This window comes from Aulonocara stuartgranti (assembly GCF_965226115.1).
Source record: "Aulonocara stuartgranti genome assembly, chromosome: 5".
NCBI lineage: Eukaryota > Metazoa > Chordata > Actinopteri > Cichliformes > Cichlidae > Aulonocara > Aulonocara stuartgranti.
In genome coordinates this window covers 14,950,370-14,963,893 of record NC_138943.1, presented here as the reverse complement: position 1 = coordinate 14,963,893, position 13,524 = coordinate 14,950,370, and the positions used below count along the sequence as shown (strand labels likewise).

The 13,524-nt window shown below is 41.8% G+C and overlaps 1 protein-coding gene across 4 annotated transcripts; it reads right to left on the bottom strand.

Annotated features, from left to right (window-relative positions):
- Nucleotides 1–76: 76 nt before the first annotated feature.
- patz1 (POZ/BTB and AT hook containing zinc finger 1) lies at nt 77–13,078 on the bottom strand. Of its 4 annotated transcripts, XM_082534018.1 has the most exons (6): nt 11,447–13,078; nt 10,263–10,326; nt 9,987–10,158; nt 7,582–7,740; nt 4,344–4,556; nt 77–3,945 (listed from the first exon to the last, which is right to left on the bottom strand). In XM_082534018.1, the coding sequence occupies exons 1-6, from the start codon at nt 12,688–12,690 to the stop codon at nt 3,467–3,469; spliced, it is 2,331 nt and encodes a 776-aa protein (XP_082390144.1). In that variant the 5' UTR covers nt 12,691–13,078; the 3' UTR covers nt 77–3,466. The 4 variants fall into 4 exon arrangements, with proteins under 4 accessions (XP_082390144.1, XP_082390146.1, XP_082390145.1 ...); XM_082534020.1 differs by lacking the exon at nt 4,344–4,556; XM_082534019.1 differs by lacking the exon at nt 7,582–7,740.
- Between the last annotated feature and the right edge of the window lie 446 nt (nt 13,079–13,524).

Genomic DNA, 13,524 nt, shown 5'->3' with positions numbered 1-13,524 from the left:
TAAATGCACACGAAAAACTGTAAGGAACTGGACTACAGCTGCAAAAGACCAAGTACGAGTAATAACAAGACAACAGTTGGGGGGGCTTAAGTTGCAATTTATTTGATGCTCACCTCTGTACCAAGACAAGAGATGAGACTCAATAACAGAGTACAAAAACAAATATCTATAGAAAAGTAAGCTTATATTGAAATATGTCCAAAGACGTTATAACAAAACATGTAGCTCACATGTTTTAAGAGCAATTGTGTACGATGATAAAATACCAAGTGAACATATTTTACATTTGTGTTTTTATACAAAAGTGTCAATGCGAGTCACTCTGTACAATAATTAACCTATAGAAAAGAGGACCTTTTTTTTTTTAATCCACTGCTGTGCACAATCAGTATTTGGAAGGCACTTCGCAACAGACAAAAAGCACAAAGCAAAAACACCCAGGCCGAAATAATACGTCATGTTTTACACTGGAGTACCAACATAAATGAAACAAATTATACATCCCTGTGGGGGAGGAAAAAAATCAAACCAACTACAAAAAAAAGAAAGGTTGAATTACATCCTTACAGCATTTTACACTTGTCTTGAAATAATAATTATGACAACACAACCCTTATTACCTTTCAAAGAGTAAATACTAGTGCAGAGTGGATCAAAAAAGAAAAATCAAAAAAGGTCAGCTGGCAGCCTGAGCGCTACCGGAGCAGAGTTATAGTACAGTGAGCAGTGAAACGACTACTGCCACCAACCAGTGATCGACAATCAGTCCCCACCTCGGCTCGCATGCCAGAACATGCAGTTTACCCTTCAAATGGCCATAACTTAACATCCCTCCACAAAACAGACAAGAAAAAAAACAAACAAAACCAACGGAGAAAAAAAAAAAAAAATCTTTTTATGTACAGGACCACCACTTACAAACACTGATCATATTGGTTGGTTCTTTTATATATCTATATATATATATATATATATTTATATATATTTATAGAGGTGTATATGGAAGGTATATACACTTGTTACAATCACAATATAACTATAAATAATAAGGGAATGTACTGAATTTAACAGACTCAATTACCCACAAATAATAATTAAGCAGAAAGCAGGAAACAGATCAAACAGAAAGTCACACACAATTATACACTCTGTTTTTGTTAACAGAGAAACACACACACAGTTTGCTGCTGGACCCAGCCTGATTTGCATCATGATACACTTTTAAAGCACAAAAACAAAACACCAACCAATGAAAAATGAGGTCCACATGACACTAAATCATTAAATTTAGAGCATTAAAAAGAGCAGATCCCTTTCCACAAATGTTTCAGTGCCACCTGTCGGTGTTTTCTGATTCACCACCACTACAACAAAGAGGGATGAAAGAACATTGTGAAAAACTGGGATTTGTGTTTGTCGGTAATTTAATCAATAAAGTGAATTACATCTGCAGATACATGGGTTACTTTTTATATAAATTCAAAGCATCGGCTGGTTTCAGCTTCAAAACACCAATTCTTCGGGTCTTTAACCGTCAGCCACACCGAAGATGTTGCGTTGTGCTTCAAGACACTGTAAAAGGATTTTTTCCCCTACCCTTATAAGCACACATGAAAAGAAACAGCAGTGTTCAGAGGAATGTCTGTGAATAAACACAGTGAGACACCCAGACAGGTACTCTGTGACCATTGCGGCAAGCGCAGCACGCGGCGGCAACAACACAGCAATAGCAATCTAAGAGGAGGGAGAAGAGTAACAGGACACGAAACAATGACACATTAAAGAAAGCCAAATATGTTCTGCTGACTCACAGGTTGGTGGATCACATTGCAAATCTTTCCTCGAACCCTCTCGATGTCTGTTGCACAACACACACAAACAACAAACACGCATCTATATTTAATATAATTTAGAGTGAAAATAATCAAACTGAGCAAATCACAAGATTTTTGTTTTCACACAATGAAAGGGGGAAAAAAGAACTACACAAAATCAAGGGCATTAATAAGTTAATAAAATATAATCTACATTTCTCAAAATATATACCGAAAATATACCTGACCTTGGTCCCTGTTTCATTTACACAACTGATTTAACACCTAAAAAAAACAAGACTGGGAAACGCTGTCCATGTAGCAGGAAAACAAACCTCAACGCTAACAAGCTTATGACGATTCAAGACAGATTTTGCATCCAAATATGTTAAAAAGAAAAAGAAAAAAAAATCTCATAGGAAAAGCATTCAGGTACACTGTGAAGATCACAACAATAAATGGCTTCCCTCTCCTTAAAGGAACATTTCACAAATAATTCAACTCAACACATAACAAAGGGCTTTTTAAGTGCTTCCTAACACCTACCAGTCCTACTCACTGGCATAAGAACTGACACTTGACACACTGGAAGCAAAAAAAAAGGAAAAGAAACAGCATGAAATGCACATCAAGCCTGTTATTAATATTTCTTCTTTAGCATTTAACAGATTAAAAAAAGCCCTGCTAGCAAACTTTAAGCCAAATTAAATCTCTTTACTTAAGAAAAAAAAAGTCCTCTCTTAAAGGTAGTAAGTAAGGTAATGAATACAGAATTTAGCCCTCTTGTTGCTCTGAGGTAAAGACATCTGTTTAAAGACTTAAGGGGAGCGTAAGGATATAAAGCATTAAAAATTCACTGTGATGGCCATGGGTCTATTAACCAAGTACACCAGAGTAGGTGAAGTGAGCAAAAGGACAAAGATTACTTTACGTTTTAACGATGCAGTACAGAATTCATCTCAAACATGGGGATTTAACTGTGATTGGTAAATCACACATAAAAGCTGAAAGCCCTTTTCAGACGTGCGCTCCTTTGACTGAATGTCTTGGTCACTTTTCTTTAACAATTACCAAACTCGTTAGGTCAGACCTACAAGCGTTTATCCATCATGAATTCCACAAGAGAGACCTTGCTTCTAATAAGGAGTGTGGTTAATTACTCAATAACAGCAATACTTAATGCCACAAGCACAAAAATCTACTTACGGGAAACAGTGGGCTGAGTCTTTACACCAAATGGCTCTCTGTCATAGGAACATTAATGTTAAAGTGACCCATGTCTGAATTGTCTGATTGCCATCACTTTAACAAACTGATAAATATAATCAGGGTCTGAAAAGGGCTTTAAAGAAAACAGAACTTCGACACATCCCTAGCGGTTAAAGGAAATAAAGCCTTCACGTAATTTCTTTATAAAGCAAAATGCCAGACACATACATAATCTGGAAAAGTAGAAAAGGTAGGAATTATATGGCAGTCTTTCACAAAAATATTGGATACACATTAACCAACATGACAAAAAAAGAAAAAAAAAAAAAAGTAGTCTTGAGGCAAAGATATTCCCAAATACAGAGTATCTTCTGTGGGCAACCCAGCTTTGTCCTAAGAAAAAGTGGCTTTCCTGCAACTTGTAAAGCCTCAAGCAAAAAAGGTCACTTTCCTCCAAAATCAATTCCACTTTGACCCACCTCAGCGTCCACCAGTGAAGAGGCAAAAGCTGATTGAACTATCTGAAAGCCAAAGGACTCGAGCAGAGACATGTTTTGTTGAGGGGAGAAGGGAGACGTCAGGGAAGGGGCTATATCACTCAAGCTGGACCCCGAAACGCCCTGGACCTTCTGGGCTTTGTGAACTCTGTGCTGGTGCTTGTTGAGGTAGGACTTTGTGCGGAAAGCCTGACCACAGATCCCGCAGATAAATTTCTTCTCAGGGTCTGTCTTGGCTTTAGATGCCTCTGGAGAGACCAAAGCCCCCGCAGAGGCGCCATTGCAGGGCAAAGAGGGCATCTCGAGTTCTGGTCCGTCGGTTTTGTGTGGAGATTTAAGCTCTTCGCTGTTGGACAAATCCCCGAATGAAGGATCTGATTCTTCCGATTCCAGGTGAGGACATTTACCAGCGTTTTCCTGCCCGTCTGAGGTAGATACAGCATGGACATGAAGAGGGAGGTGAGGCAAAAGAAAGGGGGGGGGGGGGACAAATGGGAGAAAAAGAGAGGCATGAATTAGGCTTTAGGCTTTCTCAAAAAACATCTTTAATCCATTTGTTGGCTGGCACCTGAAAAGAAATAAAATGTAAACTTCGGGGGTCACATGAGAAAGCACCAAGCACGGGCAGAACCAGTTACGATGACTGAAAGACATGAATAATTAAATACAGTTCTTTCCAAAATGTGGCTACAGCATTTAACTACACAGTCATCTAGCTCAGTCCATTTGCCCGGTGTCCACTGAGAATTCTGCTGTGCTCATCCAACCAATAGGCCATGCTAGCACCATGCCCCCACCCACCCTCCTGCTGGACTGTACTGACCTGTGACAGGCCCATGGACGGGGAAGCCAGGCACCCCGCCAGAGCGACACTCCCAGAAATATGGAGCCCCACCTGGCTTCCCCATGAGCAGCTCAGGCTGCAAGCAGAGGGTTGAATGGCCAGGCTGGGGAAGAACTGGGTGTCCAGAGAGCCCATGAAAGCGCCCCTCTGCCTCAGACGAGGTGAGAAGCAGCTGGCGACTGGCGCACAGGTCTACACAGCACCCAGCCAGGGAGAAAGGAAGGGGGAGGGACAGATATAACAGGCCGGTGGAAACCATACGGACAAAAATACCTTTACTTCATCACTAGTGTTAATGCTGTTTGTACACAGTATACTAGACATGTACAGTACTGAAAATGAGCCCATGCTGAGTGAGTCCCTTCACTAAAGCTGGCGTTGATGAATGAATTAACCTTTTCCTCAGCTCACAGTCAACAAACAATAAATCCCTGGCTGCCTGACTGCTTTAATCAAACTGTGCCATTTCATTATAATCCTTGCTGAAACTTGATTTGTTAAACACAGGTGCAATTAAAAAAACTACACGGGATCCTTTGATTGCACATGCTGGCTCATTAAAGCAGCTAAAGAATGGAGCCAGCAATTAATGTCACCAGATGCATCTGCGAATCCAGCTGTATCTTGTCACAATGCCCCCCCAGGGAGAGAAGTGTAACGTTCACACGTCTCACTGGTCCTGTGACACGAAGTGAAGGTTACAGGTAAAAGAACAAAAAAGAAGTAGAGGGGAAAAAAAAAAAAAAGGGGGGGGGGGGGGGGACGTGTGCTTGTCAGTGGTGTCGGTAAATGTCTGTATAACCAGGGGCGCACATAAGTGGTCCGCAGGTGCGCATTCGCTGTTAAAATAAAAGATGCACACCAGATAAGAAGTAGCAACGCGCGTTTGCGCACATAAAATTTTCTGGAGGACAGACATTTGTTTAGAACTCTTAAAGATGTCGAAGAAGCTCCTTTAAGCAATTACTTTGGTGTTCCTCCACCTCCAAAGAAATGTCAGAAGGAGTCCGAACCGCAAAAGAAGCGCGTATTCTCGGAAAAGTGGTTGCAGGAGGTGATCTGGCTTCAAACAAATGATGAACGCACAGAGCTCTAGCAGACAAAAACAGCGCCTTTTATAAGTACGCGAACGCGCGTTGCAACTTCTTATCTGGTGCGCAGCGCGTCTTTTATTTTGACAGCGAATGCGCACCTGCGGACCACTTATGTGCACCCCTGTGTGTGTAACTGTATTTCCCTGTATTTAAGTTTTACAGCCTTTTCTGCTGATGAAAACCTCCCGCATTCATTCTATACTGAAGTTGTGAAGAACTAGAGAAATTGAAAAGTTCATGTCTTCCTATTATGTATTATTGAAATTTCTAGGTTTTTTGTTTTGTTTAAAACAACAACAACAACAACAACAACAACAACAACAACAAAACCCAAAAAACCTTGTTTATAAATAAAGGACAGTCTGACCAAATACCTAACAGAACTTGTTCTTTAATTTTACACATTTAGCAAGTAGAAAAACTGAGACCTACAGTCGAAACTGCACTTCTCCATATTATATGTTAATATCTAATTGCTTAAATGTTTAAATGTCTTTACACCGACAGAAAGGAGAGTTTTGCTGGTCCAGTACACTTAAAGATCAAATTGGCTGTATGTGGCCTATGAGGTAAAACAAGTTTAACTTATCTGGTATAAACATGCTTTTTTTGTGTCATGTCAACAGAAGCTCACTTTCCTTTATAAGGTTTAGAAGTTTAAAAAAAGAAAGAAGACCAGCTATCCCCCAAACTAGATCCTGACCAATATTATCAGTTAATATTGTCCAATCACAGATATATAATCAATAACGGTGGGCAACTTTTCAGATATATATATATGGAAGGCTTCTTTTAATGAAATATAGTAAATATAGTGCTGCAAGTTTGTGACATATATTGCTGGAAAAAAAATTAAATTTTTTAAGTAAGAACATCATTTTCCCTTTTTAGTATCAGAGCTTAATATATAGTGTAGTAATAGTGCTTTCTAATAGCTCTTTGACTAAAAGGTATGCATTTTCTGAAAAGACAGTTTGAAGTTGCTATTATAATTGTGACTGCTGCACTTAATTTTACAAATGCCACATATAATTTCAAAGCATCCTGCAGTGGTTCTTGGGATTCTCATGCTTAATTTGCACCTGTGACAGGTAAGAGGTGTGAATTTTAGAACCCTGTTGATGTTTCCACTGACATATTATGTGTAGTTGTTAATGTAATCCATTATTTTAAAAGCCCAAGTCATTAAATTGTAAATCAACAGAAGACAGCATTTTCTTTGATATTACATTTAACCACTTGTGGGTTCGGTTCACAGTTTCTCCAACAGAAATGGCACAACTACGAAAATTTCAATGAATCCAGGGCAAATGGAGCACACGTTAGGACGATCATGCAACACTGTGCATAGCCCAACAACAGTTGATGAACCAGCCAAGCAGATACAGACACTGTTAACCATACGGCCATGGCCATGCTGGACAGACACACGCGTACAAATAAAAGAAATGTGAATTAGTATGCGACCTGCTAACATGGTTGAGAGTAAAAAAATAAAAATAAAAAAAAATGGTCAGCTTAAGAATTACAAAAAAAAGGATAGATCTTCAGTTATTCCAAGTGGCAACAGGAATATGTAGGCAGTTTTCAAAACAAAACAGGGTTTAAAAGAATAGTTGTACGTACACATCACATTAGAAATAAAGCCTAAAGTTTGAGATGAGTCCAGGATGTTAAAAGATAAATTAGTTCTCCAACTACCAAACAGATTTAATGCTCTAGGGTGTGACAATAGTTTCCCGCAGCCCTACCACCCCGACCTTTGGCATGAGTCACGAAGCTGGCCTGAGCTCACTGGCATTTCCAGCTTTTTATGTAACACTGACCGCATGCCTAATTAACCTGGATATCATTAATAAAAAAATAAAAAAATTGGTGCCACAGTTAGAGAATAATTACAGCAACTGTCGTCACAGAGACGTGCAATACTTGACAAATGAAGGTGCAATAGTAAATGTTTCAGCAAAAAGCTTGGAAGCAGGAGCTGATGTATGCGTGTGTTAACATATACAGAGATGCAGCAGCATGTTTCTCCCCCCCAAAGAAAATAAATAAATAAACGGCCGCAGAACAAATGAAAGCCAGAAACATGAAAGTTTGGGATGGGGCGGGCGGCTGCTTGCCTTCCACTGAGCACTGGCGTCCCATGTGGTAAGGGTTGCCGTTGTGCATCTGCAGTTCCCCCCTTGGCTCAGGGAAGGTGTGCATTGTGGCAGAGGGGGGCAGTGGAGAACCGTGGTGTGTCTTTATATGCACCTTAAGGTAGGATGCGGTGGAGAAACCTGGGACCAAAGGAACAAAGAAGAAGGAAGTTGCTTGACACACTGACATCCCCGCCTGTGAGAGAGGTGTCCTGAAACAAAGGCGTACTGTTCGAGTTTGCTCCCACTCCATGATTCATTTCTGGATGTGTGGTGAACTGAGAATTGTACTGCTCCACAATGTCAAACAACAGAGCTTCAAACAGTTTTTTTTGTATTGTCTGGACTTGTAAAAATAAAGACAACATAATAATACTACAGTTTTACTAAGCCCCTGGGAGGAGAAAGGGCTTTTCCCATGGATCACAGTTCTTACAGATGGAATGACTCCTTTAAAAACACACTGAAATCAGTCTAAATATAATTAGATTTCTCCAATAAATTTTCAACAGTACTGAAGACACACGTCAGAACAGTAAATAATCAGGTCAGCCAGAGGAGTCCAACCTGCATGATCACTACTGGCCTGTTAGAGACTCTACTGAGTCTCACTCTCTGTAAAGGCCTAAAGATGCAAAAACCAGACACGTGAAGAAACCTTCAACATGTATGACTGAGACTGTAAGCACCATATGAAATTCAATGTTCAGACATGCAATTGCAAAAAACTAAAATCTGAACCCTCAGCAATTTCCAGGATACCTGAAATGACCGTCGTGACTTTAGTAGATCATTATAGCAACTTTTGCTGAACACCTGATGAGGACAAGGTTATGTTCAGAGTTTTGATTTAAAATCGACTGCAAGAGTAATTTTTTTGTCATTTCTTTTATTTAAGTGTGACACATGCACACCATCTGCTGAAGAACTGCATTTCATACATGCAACATGTTGAGCTGCACATGACTAATAACACTAAAAGAAGCCGTGAAGTTACAGCAACCCAAACTGTATGCGTCACCATTGTTGCAGGACTTTGCATGCATTCAGTTGGAGATGTCGAAAATGTGAAAACCTGCCCTTTATGTTCGGTCCCCAACCAGCTGCCAAGTCAGTTTTACAATACTGGAACCGCAGCTAATAAAACAGACTGACCAGTTCACTAATTTAGTCACAGGCTCTTAATCACCAGGAATAATCGAGTGATAAAATCCACTTTGTTTTGATCTGGCCACATCTCGCATCAGGCTGTGAAAAAGTATGAGGCGTGAATGCACAGAGTAGTCTTTAATATTTAAGTGCGTCGAGCTTAGTTTCACACCAGTTCTGTGCTGCTGTCGCATTAGAAATGAACTGCGTCGCTGAGAGCACACAGAGCGCTTAAATAAGATCAAACAGATCACACATTTTTGGCAGCATTGCCAAATTCCCTCATTTGCAGCAGAGTGGACTTCCAAACTTTTTTATATTCTTTATCACCCATTTATCTGACAGTGTCTTCGACTGATATGAAATGACGCATCAAACACCCTCTTATACGAGTGCACGGCCTGGAGCAGAAAGTTGGTCAGCACTGTTCTGAACCCCCCCAAGTCTGAGATCAAGTTTTAGGTTTTTCAATCTAGCCAATGATAAGAAAAACTCGCTTACTTAACTGGAATTACAGTACGCACTTCTGGGCTGTGAGTGATTAATGAAGCCTCCCCAATATAGGATTTTTGGGACAGAGAGATGCTATTCCTTCTTTTTTTAGACAAACGGATTTTGCCCAACAGTTATAGTTGCTGCTGTTGTTATCAGGGAACATTCAGAGTAATGGAGGAACAACTGATGGACGTTTTTCCCCACTTGTCTTCTTATTTCCATTTATTCACCATTATAAATGCTGATACTGGCTGATAATATTGGACCACCAATAAATCGGTCAGGCTTGTTTGTAAATCAGACTGATCTGTCTATGACTGTGATTCAGATGAAGATCACAGCAGATTTTATGGATAATCAACAGAGAAAAATTTGAGATGTAATTTTACATCCATGTAGTGAAGTTAATCTTCACAAACAGATTCACTGCCAGATTATGTTATTCAACTTCAACCCACAAGCTACAAGAGCAACCAACTAAAAAAAACAACTAAAATCTCTTATATAATCAAAATCTTACTTTTAAATATCACAAGATCACAAGGCAGTACATCAACCATAACTCTAGACTCGTGTCTTATTTTTCCTAAAAGCACATTTACCAATATATCAAATAATATCAGTCTGTATATTGTGAACATCCAGGACGTCAGCACCCTCTGGATATTGATCAAGATAGGGGGTAGAAAGGTTTCAGATTTCGAACCCGAGTACAACGCTGTTTTGTTTTTTGAAGGAATTACCTTTGTTGCAAATGCCACAGTAGTTATGAGTTCCTTCACTGTGTTTCTTGAGATGGTCTGTCATGTAGGCAGCTCGCAGGAACTTGCCGCAAACTTTGCAGGGGATTTTGTCCTCGTGGCATGCAAGGTGAGAGCGGAGACGATCTCTTGTGGCAAAAGAGGCATTACAAATCTGAAAGACAGAAATCACTGAGCTAATGCCTCTCACAGTAGAAAAAAAAAAGAAACTCATTAGATGCGGCTATTCACTAAGTAAGACAGACATATTGATCCTACCTGGCACTTGTGAGGTCTCTCTGTTGTGTGTACTTGTTTGATATGTCCATTCAGGTGGTCTGGTCTGAAAGAAAACAGTGCAAATTAAAGTCTGTGCATCATGAACTGATATGCCTAAAATCAGAACTCCCTGTTAACCTGTATGGAACTCTGTATATTAGTACTATATTAATTTCTCAATTGCATGAAAATCAATCACGAGAAGGAAGCTACTCAAATTAATTACATTCATTCATGTCTCAGAGAGCTGTCCTCCCACAGTGTGCAAGCTGGCAACGAGGTACAGGTGAGCTGTATGACATTAATATAACAAAGGAGTCCTTAAGAGGCTCCTTTGTTTTAAAAACAAAATAATCAAATCAAGGCTGAAGGTAAAGCAGCCTTTTCCTCAAAAGAGGGTTTACTAATAACATTAACAGTGTCACTGTTCTATTGAGGGGCTCTAGGAAGCCAGACTGGTGACCCTGTATGCTCACCAACCTGAAGCCAAAGTAGCTTAAGAGAAAACATAAAAGTATGTCTTCACAAAGGCGGCCAGTAAGAACTCTTCAGTCATACCTGTGCTGAGACACACAAGATTTCTGGAAAATTTGTGGAGAAAAAAAAAACAAAAAAAAACTGCTGCTTTCTTCATCATGTCAGAAACATTAACCTCCAAAGCAGTAGGTGGAGGCAGTGAGCTAAAACCCAACCTTCAACTGGTTTGAGTATCTGAAAACAAAACATAGTGGTGATACTTTAACGATTACTTACACTGGTTATCCTGAATTTGACAGCTGTGGCAGGACGCATAGTGGGAGGTAAAGTAGTGATAATGTTATATGAAAGGTGCATGCATGGCTGCACGGCAGTAGTTAGAAACCATGGACAAGATCCTTAGCTGTTGGAAAGATGGTGGCGTCTGTGCATCTCTAAAAGCTGCTTTGACTGTTATATATAGAAGCACTCACTTGATACCGTCACATAATGGACTAAATTACATGTGCTGATTTACACATGTACCTTTAATTATATTAAGGAACAACAAAGCACATTTCTGTCTGGGATGATCTGGAAATTTAGGGCATTAAGACCCAGTAACAGCACTGTGTGTGGTTTTTGTTTTGTTTTTTACAACTCCCAACAGATTCTGACCAATTATCATCATCATCATCATCATTATTTATACATCTCATTCAACTCACCTTGAAAACCCTTTACCGCAGCTTTGGCACACATAGGGTTTGCCAACTGAGCCGTCGTGGGAGCGCACATGGTACGACATCCTGTCCTTGCGTTTGAACCGGAGCCCGCACACATGGCAGGCGTATGGCTTCTCCCCGGAGTGGGAGAGCTTGTGTCGGTTCAGGTGGTACACGTCGCGGAAAACTTTCCCGCAAATGTCACAGCCGACGTGCCGCCTGGTCCTCTCTCTCTTGCGGCCGTTGTCCAAGGCGAGGCCTCCGTGTAACTGCACGCCGTTTTCCAGCAGCCCGGGCTGAGATAGAAGAGAAATTCCGGCCGGGGCTGACAGGCTGTCGCTGAGGTTGTTTACAGCCCCGCTGGAGGCTCCGTGCTGCGCTTCGTGGTTCTTCAAGCGGGAAGCCTCGGTGAAAGCTTTGCCACAGGTCCCACAGGGAAACAGTCCGTTGTCTTTCTGGGGGCTGTTGTTAAAGTGAACAGCCTCCACGGCTCCGCCAGCTTTCTTTGGTCTCCCCCTGCACCGTTTCGACCCCGGGGAGCCAGCGTCGTGAGGAAACGCGTTCCCCGTTATTTCCGCGGATGGGGAGACTGGCAGTCCCTCAACGGGCTCCAACATTGGCACCGACGACTCGCCGCCGTCCTCCAGAATCGCGGCCGCGTCTTCACCTCCGTCCACATGCATCTGCATGCTGTTAGCAAAGCTCTGACCGTTCACCAGCATTCCCGTTCCGTTTACCAGACCCTGGTGAGCCACCGGGAAACCGAGCTCCGTGGCCCCCGTGGCCTGGAATAGACTGGCATCTCCTCCCCGAGAGGTCGGGACGAGGATTTGTACGTTAGACTGTTTGATAACCTCCTGACATATCTCAATAACCGAGCGCATCAAAAGAAATTTGGCAGCTGTCATCAACTCCGGGAAACACTCCAGTCGGACCACGATCCTAGACGTGTACGCGAAGTCCAGGATGTCTTTAAAAACTTTCGGGCTGATCGTATGCATCTCCAGCTCCTTGGCGTCGCCGTCGCCCTCAGTCTGACGGCTGAAGACCGACTCGAAGTACTCGCTGCAGGCGGCTAATACTGCTTTATGGGCAGGGAAGCTTTCCTCGCCGACGCGCAGGATCACATCGCAGAACCTGCCTCCATCTTTCCTCTGAATGTTGAGGTTGTGTAGCATCTCCGCACTGTGCTTGCTCACCTGGTAGGTGTACGAAGAAGTCCAAGACGGCTCTGCTACTTTCTCCATGCCGAATTCATCCAATAACAATGGTTGTTGGCGACAAAGGTCGGAGAAATGGCAGATTATGCGTGAGGATTTCGATCAACCGAAAGCAGCTAGCTACAAAATCCAAAACCAGCCGCCCCTCCCGTCGTTTTAGCATCTAACGTTAAAGGCTAGCAGTAGCAGCAGCAGGGAAAAATGGCAGCCCCCCAGCTTCCTGTGAACTTTGACCCTGCTTTCTTCAGGGTGGGGGTCGCTCGCTTTGTAATAATAAAAAATATATATCGATATCAGTGCTTTGACAATGAATGTGTATTTTTTATTTTTCTCTGGTGGGATCGGCGCTGCAGCAGTACTCCGGCGCTGCAGAGGTCTTTCATTTCTTCATGCCTTATGTTTGTACGCAGGTCTCTTCCTGCCTGCTGTCTGTGAAAACCCCTCCCCCAACCAGCCAACCACAACCCCCTCCTCCCGTCACTCTTTATGAGCGCTGTCTGTGAGCCTATTCAAAACACATGCAGAGCACAATGCACCAGTCACTTCAGGTAAGGGTCGAGCTGCACAAGGCAATACAACTGTACTTATTAAATATACATCTCCACTGATGAACTGTAGCAATAATTTGGCTGTTTACCAGTTTTAGAAATGGGGGGGGTTAGTTAATATTCCTCAAGTGGAAAAAAAAAATCACTAAATTACCGAGGTTGTCCACTCATCTGCTGACACAGAACACTGCAGGCTATTTACCACAACTCACTGGGCGACTTCAATAGTTACACTTTGCTAGAACCAGATTGGACCCCTTTTACTTGTAGAATAGCCATAATTATTCATAACAGACTTCAACAAGGTGCAGGA